Source organism: Phyllostomus hastatus, unplaced genomic scaffold (assembly GCF_019186645.2).
Source record: "Phyllostomus hastatus isolate PE091 unplaced genomic scaffold, TTU_PhHast_1.1 phas_scaffold_385, whole genome shotgun sequence".
Classification (NCBI taxonomy): domain Eukaryota; kingdom Metazoa; phylum Chordata; class Mammalia; order Chiroptera; family Phyllostomidae; genus Phyllostomus; species Phyllostomus hastatus.
The window spans coordinates 14,274,618-14,298,807 of NW_025334026.1; the positions used below are offsets into that span (position 1 = coordinate 14,274,618).

The 24,190-nt window shown below is 52.8% G+C and overlaps 1 protein-coding gene across 8 annotated transcripts in view; it reads right to left on the reverse strand.

Moving 5' to 3' along the window:
• Window positions 1–24,190, reverse strand: part of CUX1 (cut like homeobox 1) — a 365,888-nt gene that overhangs the window by 55,551 nt on the left and 286,147 nt on the right. For 2 of the 8 annotated variants that reach the window (XM_045819302.1, XM_045819301.1), the window contains exons 12-20: window positions 21,255–21,313; window positions 17,301–17,349; window positions 16,459–16,555; window positions 14,781–15,449; window positions 13,620–13,685; window positions 12,217–12,318; window positions 9,096–9,937; window positions 7,086–7,251; window positions 6,532–6,588 (exon numbers count right to left, since the gene is read on the reverse strand). In XM_045819302.1, the coding sequence (XP_045675258.1) occupies window positions 6,532–6,588; window positions 7,086–7,251; window positions 9,096–9,937; window positions 12,217–12,318; window positions 13,620–13,685; window positions 14,781–15,449; window positions 16,459–16,555; window positions 17,301–17,349; window positions 21,255–21,313 (2,107 nt within the window). The remainder of the gene's footprint in view (window positions 1–6,531; window positions 6,589–7,085; window positions 7,252–9,095; window positions 9,938–12,216; window positions 12,319–13,619; window positions 13,686–14,780; window positions 15,450–16,458; window positions 16,556–17,300; window positions 17,350–21,254; window positions 21,314–24,190) is intronic. The other 6 variants (XM_045819305.1, XM_045819303.1, XM_045819309.1 and 3 more) reach the window with 4 other exon arrangements.

Genomic DNA, 24,190 nt, shown 5'->3' on the forward strand with positions numbered 1-24,190 from the left:
TAAATTTCTTATTCTAACTCTCTCCTTTTTTTGAGAGGCACAGCAACAAATTTCACTCCTGCAACAGACATCTTTGGGGGCTGATTTACGCTGGAGCAGCCTTTCGCAGGGATTGTGACGACCTGCTGCTTTGAGACAAGACGCTGAGCAGCGGTCTCGCTCAGTGGCCGGCCGCCTGGGCGTGTCTGTGTGGGGTCTGCAAGTGCTGTGTGCTCCAGGGGAGGACAGGCTGGGTCGGGGGTGGGCTCGCTTGTCCCACCCCGGTGTAGTAGGTGTGAAAGGCCTCCCTTCTCCCTCTGCCCTCCTGTGTTGATGCTGCAGGGCGGCTGCTTCAGGATCACATGACCAGTCCCCACCGTGAATCCCACAAATGCCGGGGATGGCTGGGAGAGCTGATGAAGCAGCATCCGCACACAGGGAATATCGGGAGGTCATCCCGACCAATCACCTTTCAAAGGACCTCCTGACAAGCGCATCCTCCACTCCTGCAGTTGGCAGGCTTGGCGGAGGCTGCCCATGCACTGCCTCGCTCTCCTCTGAGGCTGCTTGTGGGGCTGCTGGACAGTATGGGCTGCCTCTCATTGTTCTTGAAGCGTTAGAAATAAATACACAGAGCATGGTTTTCTGGACCACCTTGGCAGGCACCGAGGAGACACCTCACTGGTGGCAGAGTAAGATACCACACTGCAGCGAGGTGAAAAGGACCCACTAAGACCCTTGGGGGGGATATGCCCTAACCCCTGCCTGAGCCGAGAGTCCTTCTTCCCAACTCAGCCTCCTCATCCCTCTCTCTACTTGAACAAGGTCTTTCTCCATGTGGGGCTGAAGAACCCGCCCTTTGGGCCATCAGAGACCACCGACGAATACACATCCTTCCCTGTGTGCCATCTTTGCTTCTCTGCTAAGGTTTTCCGAGCCCCACAAGCCCCACCCTGCAGCACCAGACAATTTCTCCTTAGCCATCCGGGTGGCCTGGGGCACATTTGCAGTTGTTGGCGTCGTCTCAGTGTGCCAGGTGGTGTCCGCACTGCGTGCACCAGAGGCCATGCTGCCGCCTGTTGAGCCTCAAGACCCGCCTCTCCATGATCAAGCAGAGGAAGCCCTTTCCCTGGTCACAGCCTAGCTCCTGGCGGTCCACCTGCTCTGTTTGTAGGCAAGGTGTTTCGCCTCAGAACTCCAAATACCCTCTTCAGCTTCTGGCTTCTGTCCTGTTTTCTCTTCACAGAGGGACTGGTGAGAACCCCGGTGGGCTGTGCCACCAGTCGCTGGCCAAGGCTTATCTCCTCTCAAGAGAGAGCCCCCACAGGGGGAAGGAGAGCTTTGGGGGGAGCCAATGCCACCACAGGCAGGTTACAGAGGTTGCCCTCAGAGAGCAAGGACCCTCTCTTCTGTCTGCTGTGTATACTTTTCTTAATACACAAGACTAAGGGGCCACAGCAACAGTGTTGCACATAAAGAAAAGACAAACTTCATCCACAATCCACCTTCCTACTGTCACTTTAAAAGAAAAATAAAAGGCCTCTGAATTCCAGGCTTCTAATGTTTTTACCTTTTTCAACAGTTCCCTGTTGGCGAACTTTGTATCTGCAGAGCTCTCCTTGTAGAACGACCCCCTTCCTCCTGACTCCTCTGCCCTCCACGTTGCGCCCCTGCCCTTGGCCCTCTCCTTGGGGCGCCTTTAGTGCCGAGGGGCCCACCTGCAGAGCAGTGGCGACGCATACTCGACAATAGACAACAGGAAGGTAGGTTGTGTCTGAATCCACAAACCCGTCCTTTCTGACCCCAGAGTAGAAGATCCCCTTATTATGGCACTCTTGATGAAAAAAGCCCTAGTGCAGGTTACAACTAAGTAAGAAGGAATGATGAGGTGACTCAGTTCTCCTGGCCACCATATTCAGTGGGTGCAGAAGGCTGAACCCCCGTCCGAACAGCGAGCAGCGGCGGTTGCTTAGGGAGGGCCCCTGTCTAGTTCACATGCACTTTCCTGTTTTTTTTTTTTTTTTTTTTCCTGTTTCTGTCCTCTGCTGTCTACAGCTACGTGTACGTCAGTTACATCCAAACCTTTTCTACTATTCAAAATAAACAAAGGTTTGGGTAATTCTTTTCGGAAACAACCAATAGTTACTTTCACTGATTTATTCGGATGAAAGCTAGTCTAAGGCATTGAATAGGGTTTTGCTTGCTTTAGAAAGTGCTGTGGAATTTTCTAGGGGTGCACTGGCCCCTCTATTTCCTAGTAAGGCACCCAAATGCCCCACCCTGATTTAGTCCCTGAAATCAAGGAACTAACTGCTTATTCAAGGAGGCTGAGTCAAACCCGAACGCAGAATTCAGAGCACCAAAACCCTGGGCACATCTCCCGGGTCCTGTCGGCAGCACAGGGCAAGAGCCACGGCGCGCAGCGAGAGGAGCACTGGCCTGTCCCTCGCAGGGAGGGGCTGTGGCCACTAGAACTTCCCCTGTGAGGCCTGCACGGCACACAGCCCTGTGGTCACACGTCAGGGAGGGGCGCACGTGGGACCACCGCATTAGAGGGACTGCAGCAGCTGCCTTCTCCGGAGGCAGCTGACACTCCGTGGATTAGCAATAACAACAGGGAGTTCTCCAAGGGCGGAGGAGACTTGGAACCTGCAGTTCCTGAATGACAAGCTGGGAAAAAGCCGGCCATCTGATGACCACTCTGAGGAGAAGGGGCTATTCTTTTGCGTGTACAGCTTGCAATGATGCACCGGAAGCTGGGGTGCACACTTGTTGGCTGCAGTAATGGAAGGCTCCCACGTGAGAAAGTGGCAGAGCTGAGCACACCGGGCAGCTCCTCTATCAGATTTCTGTCTGTAACAACGGAGGTGGCAGCCAGCAAACTCTGTTCCTCCCCCCAACCCCCCTTTAGAGTTGTCTCTTGTCTTCTTCCTTCCCTAGAGGCAAAAAGATTAATCACACCAAGGAACTATGAATATGAAATGAGCTTTAAGGAATAAAAAGGAAAAAAAAATCCAGTGGTTTACTAGATCATATCTACTTACCTATGTACCTACCCACAAACACACCCACCCATCCCTTCATTATAGCTCAAGGTTTTCTTCCCTTTAAAAACGCCACTAACTGGTAAGCAATAACTGCAGGCCACACTCAGAGAACACAAGCCTTGCTAGGCCCCTCCCTCTCCTGTGTAAGTGCTTCCTGCGCTACCTCCAGGCATTGCTATTGCTGAGCAGTGCTCAGGAAACACAGGGAGGGGTGATGCCTGGGGTGGAAGGCAAACAAGAGGGAGACTTAGAGAACCGATCCCCAAAGGGCTGGCTGTGACTCCACCTTCAGGTAGGTTTGCCCTGTTAGATCAAAGAGACCCTGTCTATAACCACTGACCACTCCCACCCCAACACTGGACACTGGGAATTTGAAAGCAGCCAGCATAAAAATGTTTGTAGAAAACTGGACTACCAGGATATATACGAAGAGCTAGCTGATCTGAAGTTCTGTCCTTTAAAAACTTTAAGAAAAAAGTTACTCATATGATTGGCACAGAACCCTTCACGGTCCTTATTCTCCAAGGCCACAACAGCTTCCAAGAAAAAGCACAGGTCACTAGCTGAAAATGGCACTAACTTTCCTTAATGCCCAAGGCCATCACCCCAATGCTCAGATCATTAGAGGGGCATTCGGAAACGGTTATATCCACCAAGAAGAAAAAAATGATGCAATCGAAACTTCAGTTTCATTTCTCTCTCCTTATCGTAAAACTGATCAGCAAGTTTGACATACAAATCATTAAGGAAAATGGAGACGCCGAGGGCAACAGAGTTGGGCAGAAAGAGCCAGACAGGAATTCTTTAGTGAGGAAAATAGATTCTTGTGTCAGCAGTTTGCCGTTTAGATGAGTGAGGCCATTCCACTCCTGGGGCACCTTATCGCCATGGTAACCAAGCACCGAGCCCATTAGGTCCACACCATCTCAGCAACAAATCTGTAGCTCTTACTGAAAGGCAATGGACAGAAGGCAAGTCTTCCAAAGTCCTTCTACACCTGGGAGTCTAAACTGACCTCCAGGCCAGTCCAATGGCCTGGATTCTCAGACACGCGTGTTTCTCACCAACATTCAGGACCGAACCAACCCAGCGCTGGAATCACCTTCCTGAACCGAGCTGCCTCGGGGCAGAGGTCTCATGGAGCCACTGCCAAGGACACAGCCCCCTTCTGGGGCCGGGGGCTTCTTGGAAGGATTCCGAGGTAGCCATGGTGAGAACAGGGACTCAGAATCCTGGCGAAATCCTAGGACCAGAGGCTTTACTCCCCTGCTTTTGGGGGAGCAGTGCTGATGCTTCCTCAGAGACACTGTTTTTTAAGTTGTCAAGGAAGGTTCTGGAGTCTCTTACAGTCATTCATCCCAATGAGTTATCATCGTTAAAATTCTATTTTTGAATCTAAATTCCACCTGCTGAAAAGCACAGCTGCTTTAATTTTTAGAAACACTCCTGAAAGGAGAACACTGACAGTAAAGACACTTCACACAAGGAAAACTACCAGCCACAATCTTGCCATCGTGCGATAATCTTTCTTTCATTCCATTTTGAAGCATTTTCTAGACTTTTTTAATCCAGACAAAATTCTCCCTAGCTACCATGAAGATACTTAAAAGTCTGTATTTTCATAGGATATAGAAATATTTTCACATTTCTCCAGGCCCCACGGTTACTGCTTCGACTGACGACTTCCCTCCCACCCACCACCAAAGGGGTGCGCCAGGTGAGCGGTCTGCACTCCACCCGGGTCTGCGGGGAAGGCTCTGTCCACAGAAGCCACCAGGAAGCTCTGCAGGGCTCACTGCCACCCAGGGGCTCGCTGCCTCCGCCCTCCTCCCTTCTCCAGCCTGCAGACTCCCCGAGAGTGTTACGTCACTTCATTTTATAAAGTAATTTGATACCCTACAGATATCGCTTGCATCCCCCCAGGAGCCTGTGTGCTTTCCTAAGGTCGGGAGTGTGACTGTTGTGGGCGTGTTCCCAAGTGGTGGCGGCGATCAGCCGCCACACAGTAAAAAGCAAAATGCTGTTCTTTACCAGTCTGTCCGGACATGGAGAAGGTTTTGGCATCGATTGTTAACTGACCTGGAACTGCAGGGGCCTTCCCGTTTTATTTGGGAACAAGGGGTTTGGATTTAAGAAACATTAGTCACATTCTGCCAAATTTGGCTCCGACTCTGATGGGGCAGCAAACGGTCTCTGGGAGTTGAAGAGGCGGCCAGTGTTCTGTGAGAGCGAGAGGCCAGGTGGATTTTCCACGCAAACGCCTGCAAACCTCGAGTACAAACAACGGCGCCCAGTATGTTCCCAGCTGACTTTTGAATGTGGGCCAGTACTGCCCAAGTTCTCCAGCACTTGCTAATCAAATCGGCCAGCCCAGAAGAAGGGAGAAGGGAGTCCACCTGAGCCTTCCTCAGACGGCCAACCACTCCATTTAGATGTGCAGCCAACACACCTACAGCTTGGGCAACACACAGCCTTCCAACCCCCATTCCGGCCTGAATCAGAATGGGACACCCGAAACAAAAAAAGCCCAACCAAGAACTTCGCTGCAACTGACACGCTCTGGCTGCATCTGTGCGTGGGCTTGGCATCTTGCAGCAGTAGCGGCCGCCGCCCAGCTGTTCCCTCACTACACATGTTTTCCCTCGTAAAACTTCCAGCAGGCTGGCAGGCTTTGCGCTCCTCACTTAGCTTTGTTTGTGTTTTCGATGAATCAATGGGATATGGAGACTAATCAAGATGTTTAGAAAAATAAAGAAACAAAAAAAGAGAACAGCTCGTGATGCTGGCTGTTCCTGAAAGCTGGGTGAGAAGAGCTCTGCCCGTGTGGGAGCCCCGGCAGGACATGGAAAGGGGTCTAGGAGTGGAGCGTGGGCATGTGAACCAGCCCGGCTGGCTGCACCCAAGTGCTACAGTTAGGGGGCCCTACGGGCACCAGTGCCACCTCAAGGACCTTGGAGTTCTCAGATGCTGTCTCTGCCCACATTCCACGCCCTCTATCAACTACTCCCAGGCTGGACCCCCCAGGCTCAGCCTCACTCTGCTGAGTGTCCCTGACTCTATCCGTCCAGTTACTGAGCTACGGCTCCACCTGCCTTCATTTCCCTCTTGCGTGAAGGCAGCCCAGGGTCTTCCAGAGGAACTCGGCTGCCCCTACCCTGACCATGCCTTGTGCCCTCCTATTAATGGAAGACCCGAGTACAGAATCCGTCCCGGACTCGAACCATAGCCCTCAGTTCTGAATACAGGGCTTCATATCTAGAGGCCGACAGACTGATGAACGAATGTAGCGAGAAGCAAGTCAACGCTGGAGGAACTCCGCACTCAGCTGTCGACCTCTCTCCCTGTCAGGAAATACAAGCACAAGGAAAGCAGTTTGCCAACAGGACAGCATGGTTTCAGCTCCCTGATATGGAACAAGGGATCCTTTGAGTCTCTCCGCTGCAGACCAGAGGACAGGGAAACATACGTGGCATTTCATAAAAAACAAGAGGAACCGGCTAGTTACCTGAGCTCACACAGCCCTGCTGCAGGGGGTCCTGTAGTGACGTCACCGAATGGAGGACTAAACAAGAAAAAGGAGTACAATTAAATCAGGAAAAAAACCCCAAGGGTTTAAAGCTTCCTAATACACTAAGTGTAGCGAGGGGGGACAGCATAAGGTCCCAAAGGCCTGAGGGAGGATTCCCCGCTGGTAATGGGGAGGGGCCAGAACACGGGGTCCACGTGGGCAGGCAGAGTGCTGCTGGGGGAACAGGCGGAAGCTATGATGTTTCACCTCTGTGCCTGTGGCTGATTTTCTTTCCTGATTCCCTGATTTAGCTACTTGACTTTAACCTATATTTATGTATAAACAGCGTTTTCTTAATTGGTAACTCATTTTCTGCTGCTTATAAAATTAGCTAGGCACAATCTTCTTGCTCCTAAAAACTAAAGGTGGCCCCATGGCAACAGGTGGTGGAGGAAGAGAGACAGTTCTCTGCCTCCAGTGCTGTGGGGCCGCCCACCTCCCAGCACAGGTGCCCCTCCTCTGCGCCTGCGGCAGCCTGGGGCCGCCCTCACCTGGGCCCTGCTGCTGCCCTTGGACCGGCAGGACGCCCTGGCCCAGCTCGCCGTTCAGCCAGAGCTGCATCCGGATGAAGGGTTCACGGCCTTTCTGCGTCAGCTTGCTCCATGGCTTCGGCCGAGACAGCATGTCACTGACACTGCCCTGGGACAGGCCCAGCACCTGGGGTGGCAGACAAAGACCTCTGCATCAGCACCCAGTGCTGAGTGGGAGGCTGCAGAAACGTTTTAGTGATATGTAAGAAAAGTGCGGGAGGTGTGAGAGTCTGAGGAAACGCAGGGAGGGCTTCTGGCGGAGCAGAGAACCACTGCCTGAAGGTCAGTGGCAGCCTGGGGCGGGTGAACAAGCTTTTCAAGGTCACTGGTGGGCTGCTGCCCGGGCACCGAGAGCCATACTCATAGTCACTGCTTTCAGCTCCCTGGGAGAGGCAGGTTGGGAGAGGGGTGGGGTCCCCATCCTGCCAGGGCTGCAGGGTTGTCGTCTTGACAACCGAGGAGGAAACACTGAAACCATCTTGCTCTTTGCCTGGTGGCGCCAGGAAAGGCTGAGGTGCTGGAGCCAAGGACCCCTTTAGAGGCAGAGGCGGTGGATGCTGGCGGGATGCTGGAAGCCAGTCTCCTTTACTGGTGCTGTGCCAAGGTGGCATTTAGAAAGATTCGTTCTCTCTGATCACATCCTGCTCTATGGTGGGGGCCCGGCCCAGAGGTGAGCTGGTGGCAACGGGGGAGCCAGCCGGGGAGTAAAACTCACTGCAGACGGTGGACAAGTTGCACATACATTCCTGAGTTTTCTTATGCTCACATATGGCCATACATATGTATGGGCACAAACACCCCCCACAGGACACAGATGCAGCCCAGAGATATTTAGGGGCTGCATCCGATCACTCTTTGAAAAGTTCTCAAGTTCCAGAATAAACTGCACTCACGGGCCAAACAAGTTCAACACTATTAAGTCTGCTAAATTTAAGGCATGAGCACAAATGTCTATTTAAATGTTCTCAAATGATATTTTTACAACACTGAACTAGAAATTTCAAGGGACTTGAAATTCTCATCCTCATTTCTATTCCTCCCATCACCTTTTGCAAAACCAGGACGAAGAGATCACAGTCAGATATTGCAAGGGTTCACAGCACTGAACACTGCAAATGGTGACCTGGAGGCAGGACAGTGGGGCGGGGGGGTAAGAGCTAGGCAGGCAGCCCCCTTGGGGGCCACTGCTGCCCCAGCCATGTGCCTCTCAGGGTGGCTGCCTTTTAAGGGAATGGAGCACTTCTCATTAGGCTCAGCACCCATTACTTAAAACGATCCTGGGGCATCCTGGTCATGTTGTATTTTATAGGCCTGGTGAATTCCCATGATCCAGAATCTCGTTACCAGGAAGTGGCAAGAACAGAAAGGGCCTGGGGGCTCATCCACGCACTGCTGGGAACCAGGGAAGGACGGCATGGACACAAGGGCTTTCAGGGTTTTGGCCACCTCTGGCCGTGCATTCCTGGGCCAGCCACTTCACCTTCGGCTGGATAACACCCAAGCGCCTAGTGAATAATGAGAAAGGTACAGTTATTCTTTACATGGCCTTCGTGTTCTCTGCACATTGGGATCAGATCTTGTTTTGGCCACCACAGCCTGCAGAGGGGCCTCTGGGCTGCACTGGACAGCAGAGGTGGGACTAGTGTTCAGTTGCCCACCAGCTCGGGCACTTAGTTAACTTCCCTGAGCCCTACTTTCCTTAGCTGTCAAAGGGCAACTTTACCGGCCCCCTCGCAGTGTCACTGAGTGGTCTGAAGGAGCACAGTGGGTGAGGAGGTCTGGCCCGGAACCTGGTCCCTGACTTGGATGCAACAAATGAAAACATCCACCAGCCAGCCTTCCCAGATGTTTGGGAGCGACAGCCCACTATGCTCTGTGGTCGCTTAATTCATGGGTCATGGCAATGTCCTGCAGGTACTAATTGCTAAGCAATGAAGAGAGATAAGAAAACCCAAGCCCCCAACCCCTCACCTTCTCCCCGAAGATCCTTTGACAAATGCCATTCTTGGCCAGCTTCTCTTTCACCTGCCGGGTGAGCTCAATGGTGTCCACCTCCTGGTACATGTAGATCTCATACTGCTCGGGCGTCAGTGGGGGCACGGAGGGCTTGGCGGGCTTGGCCAGGGGCACGATCGGGGAGGAGGGCAGAGGGCTGTTCTGGGGCGTCTCGCTGCGGCTGGCTCCGGTGAGGCTCAGCTCCGAGCTCTGGGAGTACGGGGACTCCGCGCTGGGCCACTCTTTCCAGTACTCGGAGGAGGGGGGTCCCTGGAGCTGGCCGCGGTCCGCCCGCGCCTGGCTGCCGCTGCCGCTGCCACCGCCTTTCTCTTTCCCGCCGCCGGCTTCCTCAACCTTAGTCTCCTCGGAAGCAGCGCTGCTCTTTCTCTCCGGCTGCACTGTGCTCCACCAGTGGTCCTTCCACCCGCCGCTGCGGCCCAGCTCGTTCTTCACGTGTCGGAGGACGCCCTGTGCAGCGTCGGCCGCCCCCTGGAGGTCCAGCCCAGGTGTGTCCTGGGACTCCTTTTTGAGGGCCGGGGGGTTGGGTAGAGCCGAGGTGTTGGAATCAGGGGCAGAGGGGGGCTTCTTCAAAGAAATGGCTAGAGGAGAGTAGCTGGACACCGAGGACATGGGCGAGGTGGAAATTAACTTGGGGGTCAGGATGGTGATGTCAGTCTGTGACAGTGGTGCTTGTTTTAAGGCGGGGTCGAGGGCGGCTTGCTGGGCCTCCATCTCTCGGCGGGCTTGCTGGAGGATAGAACGGATGGCGTCGTCAGAGCTCCCGCTGCTGGACGTGGAGGAAGGCTGGGCCGGCTCTGCTGCACGGAGCAAACACAGAGGTTAGACGTGGTGGGGCTGCCACCTGTGGCGGGGACATGCTTCTGTCACCCCACTTCTTCCTAACTTGGCCTACCCTGAAATGCGGAACACCGGGGAGGACTGCACAGCTCTCTCGTCCCACACGTCCCCACAGTGAGACATTCGTGCGTCTAGTCCGTGCAGTGAGGAAGAGCTAACCCTACTGCTTGGCGACCCCCACCCAGCCCGCCTCTCTCACGAACCGAGAAGACTCACTGTCAGGGAGCGTGATAAGAGGGAGGGAGTATGTTCAGTGATACCCATTCTGGACTTCCTCTCCCTGACAATTTTTAAACAATATCCTTGTGTATTATCTTCCAAAGTTCCAGTGGTTTTGTCAAGTTTTGGAAATGTAATTTCTGTTAACAGTGGTGGTGAGAGACCAGTCTCCCAGTGTAAGTTGCAGGTTGCCTTCTGGGTGTGTGACTGTCGTGTGGCCAGTAACCCTGAGCCCCGCAATAAAGGGCAATGGACAGGGTCCCAGGGCTGTGACCCCCGGGGGAGTTGAAAGCATGGCTGGGCCTCAGGATCTCCATCTGCAAACTAGGGGTGGATGATGGATGAGGTGAAAGATTCTTAACTAGGGCTGTGCACTAGAATCACCTGCTGGGCTTGTTAAGATGCACATGCCCAGGCCCCAGCCCTGGAGTGTCCGACAGAGAAGCCAGTGTGGGTCTGGACCAGCACCTGCATTTTCAACCAGCTCCCAGGTAACTGTGGAGGGAGGCCTTGGTGGAGAGGTGCTGGGCTAAATGCTCCCTCCAGGTGTGTCAGCTATGCAATATGCCTTCACATCTGGGGGAGGAAATCATACAAGCTGGCTCTTCTCCTTCAAATGAGGCTGACAAATGCCTCAAACAACAATGATCTTTAATGCCTCTGTAGGACCCGACTTTACTGGTTAACAGGAAGCCTCCCTCGGCCAGCCCACGTGACTCCCACAGCCTCCTCAGGGGCAAGCAGCACCCGCGCTCTGCAGCAGAAACCGCACCCGGGAGGGGAGAGGCGAGCCCTGGAGCGACACCTGGAGGTGGGCCTCTCCACTCCCAACTTGGGGTGTCGGCTACCCTGGCAAGCTTTCTGTTTGTTCAGCTACCCAGAGTTGAGGGCTTAAACTTCAACTCTGGCCTTGAGGGTGAGAACCACGCCAAAATGAAGGCTCCATTCATCGCCAGGTGAGACACCACAAAGAATCGTTCCCGACCCCCGAGTCTCTGGAAGGAGGCAGATGGCAACAGAGGGAAAGTGCTGGGATGAGAGTTGGGAGATCAGGGTCCCCTTTAGGGTACACCAGTTAGTGAGTTTGGGCAAATTATTCTAACTTTCAGCACATTAACCAGGGATAATAGGATAACAAATCTATCGTCCAGGGTTGTGGTGAGGAACCAGTTTGAAGAGCTAGTTTAAGGAAGGGAGGTGAAAACGCCCAGCCCAGGCCTGCCCCACAGCAGCAAGCACTGAGCTCACCCACTGAACAAGCCGCGTGGGAGCCGGCAGCCTGGGGAGAGCATCCAGTGACCAAGGAGGTGGCCCACCCTCAGCTGCCATAGCTCCCTAAGGGCAGGGGTGGCAGGAGCACTGTGACTGGCTTCACAGAGGGGCTCTGCAGAGCAGGGCTTCCCGGGCACAGGGCAGGTGTGTGCGGAACCCTGGGAAGAGGACTCGGGCACGCGGTTTCCTCTCCAGTAGGTCTGAGCTGAGTCTATGGCGTGGCGCAAAGCTTAACCACAGAATCGCCAAAAAGTGGGAGTTCTCCCCTTTTAGAGGAGGCAGCTCTCAGAGAGCTCCGGGGCCGACTCCCGAGGTGGATGAACCACAGACGTGGACACCTATCCTTCAAAACTTCCCGCTCCTCCATAGCAACACTCGTTCCATAAAGCAACTATTAAGAATTTATTCTTTTTCAGTAGTGTTTGGTTGGGTATATATCCAAATAACAAAAGGCTATATTGCATTTAAAGAAGAAATTTGATTCAAACTACCAGTTAATGTAAGTCAGGAACACCCTAGGCCATGGATGTATTCATGAGTCAGTGGTGGAGAATGACATCATGGAAAGAATGGTAACTCTTAGCAAAATGCATGTTACACAGACCAATCCCTTCTGCACTTGCTTAAATGCTGGAAAATGTACATTCTATTTTTTTTAAATAAAAAGTTAACTACTGCTGACCCAAACACCCATGACAACATTCTAATTAAGTCCGGGAAGCAGCGGTTGAAGGAGAGGAACCCGTACCGGTTTTCTGCACCTGCAGCTCCCGTTTGGCTTGCTCCAGGATGGACTTGATCGCTTCGTCGGACCCAGTCTCTGAGGCGCGGATCCGGGTGGTGATGTTACCTGCAAGGAGAAGCCACGCCAATGACATCACACCCACACCTCGGGCAGGAAACAGCGCTGCACGAAGAGGTCACTCTGATAGATAAATAGCTCTCACCAGAGTGGAGGCAGTGACAGGGAGGAGGCAGGCGCGGCCTCCCATTACCTGTACCTGCTGTGCGTGCAACTTCACAGCAGGTACCGTGACCCCGAGCAGGAAGGGCTTCCTGCGGAATCTGCCTGCCACTAGATGCTACTCGGCCAGTGGGACGAGCTCTCACATTTACCCAAGCTGGACACCCACGGGTTGGGACCAGGGAGAGCAAATCATTTAATCTGGCATAAAAAAAAGATGAAGGAAAAAAGCGCAATGGTTTTCACAAGTCATTTAAAAGCAACTCCAACAACTGCTTTGGCGTGGGGCTATGTTCAAGGGTCTACACGTGTGTTTGAGGCTGGCATCTCAAAAGGGAAAGTGGGAAAGAAGGGTTGAGGCTGGTTACCTGTCAATCATTTGGATGTACAAGGTGAAGAGGCTGAAGGCTTAACTTAAAATTTTCAATCTGTTATCATGTATTGTCTTTTAAAAATTTACAAACGAGGAGAGAAATCCCTAAAGGATGAGAATTCAGTCTTTTGGTCACATGGTGATGCTTTGCAGAGTAGCCACAAGTACAGATGCACTGAAGCTACTATGGCCCGGGGGCTGGCCCCAGTTCTTTTTGGAAGCCGTCCACATTTTAATCCTTCACTGCCTTACTAAAATAGGAACCGCCGCACCAAACCATTTAAAACCCACACGCCACTGGGACCAGGCCCCATTAAAGATGCAGCTCTAGGGAGTGCAGCCGGGGCTGGCGGGCTGGGGCCCACAGGATGCTGACTGTGATGGGCATCTGTCCACTTCGCAGCACCTTCCACGCATTTCAGAGTTAAAAGAAAGTACAAGGAAGCAGCAGTATCTCATCGGACTCAGTCACCTGATTTTTCTCAGAGTAGCAACTGTTATTCTCTCGCCTGCTCCTGAGAAAAGGGGACAGGCACAACTGGAATCTACAGAGGCTGGGACTCAGACTTGGGCACTATTTCTTAGTGGTGGAGCCCACTTCTCACCGCTTCTGCACTCGGTACAGTGCAAGCAGCTCGGGAGGAAGAGGCCTTGCGTACTTGAACCCGTGCTTTGTTTTATACTTACTAGCTCTGTTTTTCCATCAGGTTCCAGGCCAGAATCACACTGCACAGTTTTAACCCAAATACACAGCTAAGGACATGCTGCTTCCTAGGTTACTAACTGCAAAGAAAAACACCTGCCTGCGACATACCTTCAGACCCATTTCTTCGTTTCGGTACTTCCTGAAATAGTCTGTTCAGGCTCTGGCCTGGATTCTCTGTTGAAAAACAAGTGTGGTAAGAACAAAACAATCAGGGGGATGGTGGTGTTGACGATATGGGCTGCGTGACATGAAATCTGAGCCACCTGTCACTACTGAGAGGGCTCAGGGCTTCCTGTGCAACTTGGGAGCTACTGGAAGGTTCTGAGAGGCCCTTCCCTGGCTGGCTGGCCTCAGAGGCCGTGGCTCTGCTGCAAAAGGTGATCAGACAGACCTGCGGCCTGCGGCACCAACGCCACCAGGGGCAGATGGAGGGAGCCCTGCCACTAAGCAAATCGCCCACCAGCCCCCGGGACAAAGCTCACATTAATCATCCAAAGACAGTCAATTTCAGTTAACATCGCCATAAAAAGCTCGATGTGCTTTGTGCAAATTGATGTTGTTGTTCAACCGTCTCCCTTCTGTTTGTTTTGAGGCTGCACTTCAAGGTTTTCCACATGCGCCTGACAAGATTGCCTCTCCCTATCACTGCTGATTTGGCAGAATGATCCCCTGTCGTCAGGGAGGGAAGGAACTCTTTCAATTAGGGGCCATGCTGACCTTTTACCTTTTTATGGAGGGTGGGGTAGGAAGGGTGTTTTAACAAAACTTTCATGTTCTGAGCTCAAGGCAGGTATGTTTTGCTTACGACACTAAACACATCACTAGCGGAACATAAGCACTGGGAGGGAGCTGACCACAGGACACACTCCCCCCAGGGAATCAGCCCCATGCGAGGACCGACCCCGGTGCTGCTGCTGCTCTAGGGCTGGACGGCACCTAGGGACTCCTCCTCATGTGGGGGCCAGGGCCAGTCGGACCACTGGACACTAAACATGACAGGATATTGTACGTAATGGAGTTCCCTCAATTCAACCCACAGTACTGAGATACTGAGTTCACTATGTGTGAGGTGCTGAGCGGGTTTCAGAGGCCAGACCTCCCAAATCTAACAGCTTTTGTGCATGCCAGTCGACCCTTGAACTCCAGAAATGGTAGAACCGAAGAGAGCTTTACCTGACGTGATGTGCACATGTTTCATCGCACACAGACACGCACACACAACTCAGTGACGGGCTGACAGGCTGGCACCAACCCACGAAAGTCTCTCACCTCTTTGTCTGCCTTGGATGCTGCGAAGAGCCAAGATGTTCTGCTCATCCGAGAGGAACTGCTTCATCTTGTGAAAAGGCTCCTTGCCACGAACGGTCAGTTTATTCCATGGCTTGGGCCGGGCCAGGATCTCGCTCACGGACCCTTGAGACAGTCCCAAGACATAATGTCCGAAAATGCGCTGTCCGATATTGTGCTTGATCAACTGCTCTTTCACCTGCCGGGCGATTTCTGCAGTGTCTATCTCCTCGCCCTCGGAGGCACTCCCAGCACTTTCTGACTGGCTGGGAGACGGGGCCATGCCATTTACATCTGGGCTTTGTTGTAATGGGCTTTGGGATGATATGGAGTTTGTGCTGTATGGACCTGTTGAAAAAATCATGCTTGTGCTTCCTGCTTCCTGCATGGCCTTGGAGTAGAAGGACTGCATTAGCTGTCGTTGGAGGAGAGAGTTTAGTGCAAATTTTCCCGTAGAAGCCAGGGGTAGGCTGGGGCTTGCCAGGGATGAGCTGAAAAAGTCTTGAGTTAACCCCGCTGGTGAGAACTGGTGTGTACCATTAGTATTGGAAGCCTGCTCCCCCGTGTTGCGGGGCAACTGAGGAGGGGGCGCCGGCAAAGGTCCAGGACGCCGACTCTCAGGCTGGTCTTTCCCTTTTCTCCTGGCTGACCCTACAAGGAAGGGCAAACATAATGCATTATGGGGGATTCAAAAGGGAAAAAAAACCAAGACCAAAATGCAAAGTTTGCCCCACAAAAGGGAAAAAAAGTGCAGATTTTACAAGGGCCAATGAGGAGTGTTGGTTTGTTTTTCAATTGAATTTTTAAATCAGCCAAACGAGGCCCCCCGGAAACAAGCAACATGCATTTCATGTTTGCACCTTTCTTGTACGTTGCAGCCTGGAGAGTCCCCTTGACATAGATTCAAACTCCTAAAGTGACAAGGAGCCGGTACCACACACAGTAAAGAGTCGACAAGTCGCAGGCCTCTGATCAGGCCTCTGGCATTCGAGCTATTACCAGGAGGGCCCCACCTGAGGAGCAGCAAACACTGACATTTTGGGACCAACGGATTCTCTCACACCACTTGCTCTGAGGCGAATGAATGCACTGCACCGAGTCCACTCGATCGAAGGCACGCACATTTTAAGAATGAAATATCATCGGAGACCGAGACACTTTTAAACTGTTTACCAGCTGCCAAAACCAGAAGCAGTCAGTGACGCCACCACTTTGGGATGAGCAAAGAAAGGCTAAGGATGGGGGAGGCGTTCCCAAGGAAAACCTGACAAAGGAAGAAAAGCTCCACTGAGCCTGGAAGGGCAGGGCCAACCCTGGCAGCAGCCCCCGAACACACCACGAGAGAGAGGCCGCACGACTAGGAAAAGATCAGAAAGCCAACATCCTCCGAGTGTCCCTCCTGCCACCTCCTACAACACTGGCTCTGACTGACCGCCGCAGACACTCCGCAGCCACAGCTCTCACCGTGACCGTCTTTAAGCAGGTGGGGAGGGAGGGAGAGGAGCAGTGAGGACGAGGAGGAGACCAAACACTTATTAGTCAAGGTTCTCATCAACCGGTGATGTTCCCGTCATGCATTGGCCCAGACTCACGGTTCACCTTCCTCTTCCTCGACCCCTGGAAGGGGCCGAGCATGGCACGCGAGACCCTGTCAACCTACCGCTCAGGTCGCTGTTGGAGATGCGCAGTGCGGCGTTCTCAGACTGCAGCGAGCGGTTCTTCTCCAGCAGCAGCACCTCCAGGGGCTTGGACGCGTCCTAGACGAGGCGGAGTGGGGCTCACTGCGGGTGGCCACGCTCCGGCGCCCCAGGCCCCCAGACCTTGCAGCCCCGCTCCTACGGCTTCCCGCCTGACTCTCTACCCCACTCTGGCCTGTTCCAGACGCGGACACGTGTGGGGACACGTGTGGGAACCCTTTCCAAGAGAATTCATTTCGGTTGAAGTAATTTTTCTTCTTTTAGACAATTATTCTCTCTTCTGTCTCCTAATTCAAACTGTCTGAACCTAAGCCTCATCTGCCGACAGGACTGGCTGCAGAGCCGTACACCTGTCAGAAAACCACTGGAAAGGAGCCGGCCACACAGAGTTCCAGGCACCAGGGGCAGGACTCCGTTACAGGACTTGAACTTTAACTGGCTACCAGGTTACCACGTGCCACTGTTACCTGGCCTCCACAGGTAATACAGGTTCCTAAGCTGGCACTTTTGGGGCTGATCTTCAATACAATCTGAAGTAGTTTTTATTCAGGTTCAAGTTGGCAAGTACTAGCTTACATCACAATTTCATTTAAATTGAGTTACCAGTTTGGAAAACACTAACTTTCCTTTTTAAGTAAAGATAAGTTGCTTTAACTTGGTCAAATGTTCTTGAGGAGTGGCCAGTCAGCTGTGGGCGAGCGGTCTCAGAAATGCAGAGACGGTGACAGACACTCGCCTGGGGACAGACAAGGACCGTGGCCGTGCCGATGCCCCCACACGCCCACAGCGAAGTGAGACCATGTACCTGTGTCCCAGCTCCTTCGGACGGTGCGAACTCCATGGACTTCAGAATGCTGCGAAGAGCAAGACAGGGTGGTTATCTCCTACTCGTACTTTTGGTAGCGGCCCTTCTAATAAGCACCAGCATCACCACTTCCCGCTCTCCAGGAACGGAGGATCTGACAACTTTAACAACTTCCCTGGCAGCATTATCATCTGATAATGTCTCTAGAATAACTATTCAACTAGCAGTTGGCCAGCAAAAGTTTCTTGCCCGGCATGTAAATCACTCCATATGGAATCACACCAGGTCTGCTCAGAGTATAATTTTAAAGTTGAACGCAGACATAACATTGATGCAAGCGGAATGTATTTGTAAAGCTTAGAGAGAAGGAAAGAGCTGGTACAAGAAGCCAACCTCAGAGAGAAACCTCAGCACCCCAGGGCCTCCACCCCATATGCTCAACTGGGAGCTGGTACTGGGGACGGGGACATGGGCAAAGAGCACACGCCCACGGCTGGATGGCTCAAAAGCTGGCACAGACCGCTCTACCGCCCCGGGACGGGGAAGGAGCACCCTGGCATAGGTGTGGGAGAGCAAGATTATTTCTCCTTTGTTCTCCTTATCATTGAAATCACATCAGTCTCTGGCCTGTCTCAACATATCTGAGAGCTGAGTGAGTCCAGGTGCCCAGAGCTGATGCTTCTGGTGCTCCTTTAGCATGTGTACTGCTGTCTTTCTGTGAGCTGTCGGGGAGGAGTGGGCGAGTCCATGCGGGTGGCCCCTCACACACACGGAGGGAAGGTGGGAAAGAGCACGATATGCATCCCAGGCAGGGGCCACCCCAGTTCCCCCAGCACTCCTGAAGCCACAACTTTAGCCTCTGCTCTCTCTAAGCTCCATGGGAGTGTCACCAGGAGAGCACGCCGCATAAAAATGCCCAAGGCCCCGGGAGACCTCTTTCTGCCATGGCCACTACAAGGTCCGGTTCAGTGAGCAGCTGACTGCTCGTAGTTTCTCTGTGGTTGTACTTGTTCAGTGGCCTTCCTCATGTAAACCAACAAAACAGAGCAAAGAGGGGCTAGTGGGAGTAAACCGTGTGCTGGGTTGGCCAAAAAGTTTTATTTTTTTTTTTCCATATGATGGCCCTACTAGTGCTTAGTTTCTGTCAACTTCATTTGAAACAATTTTGTTAGACTATATTGTGACAGCTGTCATATTAGTGTGCATTAAAAAAGACTTATCAAAATTGGTTTATTTTTGTGTAACCATTTTAATACTGAAGGTGGAAGAAGATATGCAACATTTTTGGCACATTACGCTTTATCATTTTAAGAAAAGGTAAAAAAGCCACTGAAATGCAAAAAAAAAATTGTGCAGTGTATATAGGTGCTGTGACTGATAGAACGTGTCAAAAGTGGTTTGCGAAGTCTCTTGGTACTGTTGACATTTTGGCCAGATAATTCTCTACTGTGGGGCTGTCTGATGCATTGGAAGGTGTTCAGCCGCACCCCTGGCCTCTGCCCACTAGAAGCCAATAGTGGGAGATGGCCGACATGCTCAAAATATCCAAATCAATAGAGTTATTGGTGAAAATAAAAAAAATGTGTCTTTCATTTTATGGGAAAAACCTAAATAGACTTTTTGGCCAACTCAACAATTTTATTTCACAGCAGGCTGTGGGAAATACTAAAAGGACTAGGCCCTGTCACAGCAGGCAGAAGCCTGGGGCTTGTCCTTTCTCGGTGACCTCCACACCGCTCACCACCACATTCTGTCTGCGAGTTTCTTTAGCTCGTGTAAGAGAAGACAGAGTCTTGGAGTTTATACCAAAAGCATCAGGTCTTTTCATTTGGTCAACAGATGTTTACCGACGACCCGTTATGCGCCCGGCACTGGAGAATCAGAGCCACTCGGCTTCTCATCCTCGAGAACATCACGGGCTCTTTCAGAGCAGACCAAGTCCAGAGAGCACGGGGAGGAGGAACCCTGCGGGGGCCCTGGGACAGACCTGACTGGTCTGCAGACAGGGTCTGTGTGTTGAGCAGTTAGATTCTGAGGCGGGCCTCGAAGGCGCAGGATGCTTTACAGACCATGGGGGATGGGGTCTCAGGGCAGAGATGGGGAGGAGATGTGAGCACGTGTCTGAAAAAGCATTTGATCGCTAACAAGTGGGAGGCCAAGGTCACATTTTATCAGAAAAGCCACCGAGTGGGGTGGCTTTCAGATGCTGATGTGGTGGTGGGGGCTGGGGTGTGCAGATGAAAGGAAAGGGCAGCAGGAAGGCGGGAAGGATGCTCTGGGAGGAGGGCGGGGCCAGCAAGGCAGGCCCACAGCTGGGAGGACCAGACCGGGTGTGCTGCAGGCTTGAATCCAGGAGCCTTGGGAGTGAAGGTGTGCGGCTGCTCTCAGCGTGGGGACGGAGGGGAGCTTGGGTGGAGGCCCAAGGTCCTCTGATTCCACACTAGGAGATGGCACACACTTTCCTTCTTTTGAGGGGGGACAAAGAGGGAAAGGGAAGAAGACTGTGACAGAGGCAGGTACAGAAGGTCCACCAGGTAAAAAAAAATAGGGCTTGGAGAAGCTGGAGCTGTAGAGAGGGTTAGGGGCCGCCCAAGAAGATCCGGCAGAGGCTGGATGTGGGCGGGGGGGGGGGGGCGGTGAGAGTGGGCAGGACTGGGCCTGGAGGCACCTTATCAGGGAGGCTGAGGGGGGGGGGGGAGGGCGTCATGACTGAGGGAAGGCCCTGGGCATGGTGGCAAGAAGGTCCAAGAGGCTTTCTAATGGGCTTTTCTAGCAAACCCGAGGGAACGGAATTGAGAATATGAAGAACAGCATGGTAAGTTGGTTGGTGTATGCTTACTTTAAAAGGGGAAATTAAAAATGTCAGTAAGAGAGAAAGAAGCTGACAGAATAGCATGAAGGAGTAGGAAGGAAGGGAGCTGGGGTCCAGGTGGAGGGTGCAGCCTGGAGAGACTGGAGAAGCCAACGACAGCAGTAGTGATTTTGAGGCAAAGGGGAAAGACACGGTATGTCTGTCTCCTCTGTGGGCAGAGCACCAGGATGGCTGCTAGGGGTTCAGGGCTCGGGTGGGGACAGAGGAGGCTGCTGGGGGCATAGAGGGATCCCCTGGGGCAGCACGGTGCCTACAAGAAGCAGGGGAAAGAAAAGCCTGCAGGGACCCGGTCAGCACACCAGTGACTTCCTGGCAGGATTTGATAACCTGGCCATGGAAGTGGGGGGCAGCCGGAGGAGACTGTGAGGCCAGGCTGGAGGATGAGGGGGCCGTGTGCTCTACAGGGGGCTGCCCAAGAGCTCCAGGCTAAGGGAAGAGGTCATGAACTTGGAGGGTGCTAGAACTGGGGGACAGGTTAGGGGCCAGAGCCTGGGAGCTGCAGGAGGGCCAAGGGCAGGCCCTGGGGAAGGAATCTGAGGCAGGAGGGCCAGGCCGGGTGGTGGGGCCTGAGAGGGAATGTCTGAGCCTGAGCATGTAAATCAGCACTGAAGGGACAACGCGCTTTCTAATGCTGCTTCTCAGACGGGGAGCTGGAGGTTGGGAGAAGAAAGCGCTGGAGTCTCGGTGCCCGGGGAGGCGTGAGGCCAGGTGCACTCTTTCACCGGGAAAATGTTTCCCTGCTCTGCTCTGCTTCTGCTTGGGGGAAGTTACGGCTGAAAAACAAGTTTGTATTTTGTAATTTCTAAAATGGTGATGTCTGCCCTGATTCTGTGCATACTGGAGTAATTAAATGTATAGTTCCATAAGAAGTCCAAAGGACCTAGGCACAGGCCTACGTGTGAACACCCGCAGCGCCAGGCAGCCCGGACGTGCCCCGTGGGGCAGCAGACCCCGTGGGGCAGCGTCTGCTGAGGCCAAGACCCAGGACCCGGGGCTGCTCCCTTGCTGCCACGGCATTTCTTAGCACGTGTCCCCAGTGAGCTCTGGCTTGTGAGTGGCTGAGCAGGCATCTCCACACTTACTTTAGTTCTTTCTTCACTTCTTCATAGTCAGCCTGTCCTTTGAGTTTTTCTTCCAGTTGCTGAAAACAGAGGGGTTTCATTAGTTGCTGTGACTGAAATAGGTCAATAGACTCTGCTGTGAACTGAGTGTTGGTGCCCTCCTCTCCCCTTCCTGGTACTGGGTGTGTTGAGATCCCGACTCCCTCTGTGATGATATCTGGACACGGGGCCTTTGGGGGTGGTTTGCTCATGAGGGTGGGACCCTCAGGAGTGGGAGCAGTGCCCTCAGAGAGGTCCCAGGGAGCTCCCTTGCCTATTCGATTCTGCCCTGGGAAGACAGAGCGAGAACAGTCAGGAAGGGAGCTCTCGCCAGACACCAAGCTTGCTAGTCCCTTGATCCTGGACTTCCCAGCCTCCTGAACTGTGAGAAATGAGTGTTTCCTGTAAGTGCTCCAGTCTATAGTATCCTGTTACTGCAGCCTGAATGCGCTAAAAAGACTTCACTGACTACATTCCCTGTAAATCGTCCGGTGGTCACTCTCTGCTCTGCCGTGAGCATGCCTGTCAGCGGGCACAGGCATTCTCTCTCTCTCTCTCTCTCTCTCTCTCTCTCTCTCTCACACACACACACACACACACACAGCAATATAAGGCTGCCAGATAAAATTTGGAAAACACTGAGGAAAAGGCCATTTTGTAGGAATACCATGAAATGGCAAACAGAATGAAGAGAAGAGAAGCTCTCCTAATATTCTGAACAGAGTATGTTTGGCTCGCTGATGCATATGCTCAGTTGCTGACACCTTTGGTGGAACTCTGCAAACGGAAGCTGTGGGCACCTTTGTCGTAGAGATGCTCGTCAGACGGGCACCAGGAAAAAGCACTGGTAAGGATCTTAGGGGCGGAGGCCTGACCCCCGATGGCCCTTCGGAGGAAAGGTAGGGACCCTGGCCCGGGGGCCCGAGGGGCGACAGACAGCACACTTCCCAGACCGAGTGGCGCCCTGACACGCTCCAGGGAAGCCTGCGCTCGCTCGCGCGGATGTGCGGATTCGGGGAACTGGTTCTGCACGAGCTCCGCAGGCCCGCTTGCCGGGAAGGGCCTTGGGCACCAGCTAGTCAGCAGAGGCGCTCCCCTCACAAAGGTGTTTGGACTAGTTTGCCTTTTTCCTCCCACAAAGGGAGCTCTGTGGGGGAAATAAGGCAGCTTAATACAAAACACGAAGACCCAGCCTGCTGGAGGGTGGGGGTGGTTTTCTAATGATTTAACTGTTTTCAAGCCTGGAGTGAACAAATTCCAGTGCCTGAATCAGAGCCCCTTCCCATCCACGGGCTTCCAGTTGCCATCTGCTCGACGGGCCACAACGACAACCACAGTTCAAAGCCAACCGGGGATGTTCTAGAGTTGAGGGAGCAGCTGCTCCTCTGGCCAGCAGCCTGGACATTTGCCTGAATCCCACCCTGTTCGCTGTTTCAAGGATTCAGCTGTTCTGTAAATAAAATTCATTTAGTCCATCTTTTCTATTGCATTTCCTGGCAGTTTTGTGTATTTTCCATCGTGTAAAATTGCGCTGTCCTAGTTCCTTTTTAAGACCTCTTGCCAATGTTATGTATTATAATGGTTTCTGAGCCATAATCAAACAGGGGGTAGCATGCACTCATTTCCCGACAAAAGATTCTCAGAAGGTGCTCATGAAAAAGTGATTATTTCATTCTTCTCCCTATAGTGGAATAGCAGGAAGCACTAATGCGCCAGCCTTCCCTAACAAAAGATTATCCACCGCTGCTGGGACACAGAAACACCTTTCCGATTGAGGAATTCACTGATGCTGGACACGAAACACACATAAAACTTGCTCATGTTCAGAGATCAGGAGAAAGGAAGAAAGCCAGTGAGAGGAGGAAATATGGGGCACTTCAGAACTCAGCATGGCATTGAACCTGTAGTCAATTCTGTCCCTTATAAGCTGTGTAACTTTGGACATGTTAATGAACTTGTCATCTGTAAAACGTGATAGCAGCAATTACCTTAAAGGGCTGAGCTACAGGGCACAAGGCAAGGACAAGGTGCAGATGTTGGCACTGTGAGGCCTTGGATGCGGGACCATTATCACCACCAAGTCCCAGTTCCTCTCCCTGAGAGCACAGCTGTAGGCCTTTTCTGCAGACCCGAGATGGGCCCCGATCAGAAGGCTTTAGGACCGGAGCCTGTGATTTGGCTGCATGGGAGTATGCACAGGGAACTAAATAGCTTCCACTGGAATTTCTGCCACCTACTTGGGGGTGGCTTTATTAAGAACCCAAGACCGTGCCCGTGCCTCTAACGATGTCTCTGGCTCGTTGGGGGAACAAATGGATGGAGGTCTGACCAAGCTTTTCCCGACCTGAGAACCTTGGGCCCGTCCTCACAGAAGTCCCTGCAGAGCGCCACGAAGCAGAAGGCGCAGGGCTGAGCACTGGCTCTGATGCTGAGAATGCCCATCACGGCACAAGACCGAGCACCCTCAGCTTGGTTCTTTGACCTGAAACTCCTTGCTGAGTACTCGGAAAGTCTACTTTTGAAGACTCAGTCTGGAAAGGGCAACAGATGCTCCCGCCTGTCATTCTTGCTGGAGAAAGACTCTTCTCTCAGATTTTGCTCACACTCATGGGGTGGGCCCCATTCTATGCTTGGTTCTGCATCCTGCTGTCTTACTTAATTGTTGCAACACCCTGCAGAGGCAAACTGTCTGCACAAAGACAGAAACACAATCACTGAGTTCTACGATCAGACCTGCTGGCAGCACTTTCAGGAGGAAGCGAAAGGCTTGTGTGTGGAGGTCAGGCCAATGCCTGCTGCGCTCTGCGCCTGGCCGGTGGGGCGGAGCCACATAGAGGCAGGGAGACCTACAAGACACTTCACTTCTCTAAGCCTCAGTGTGCCCATCTGTAAATGGGGGTAGTGCTGCATAAAGTACA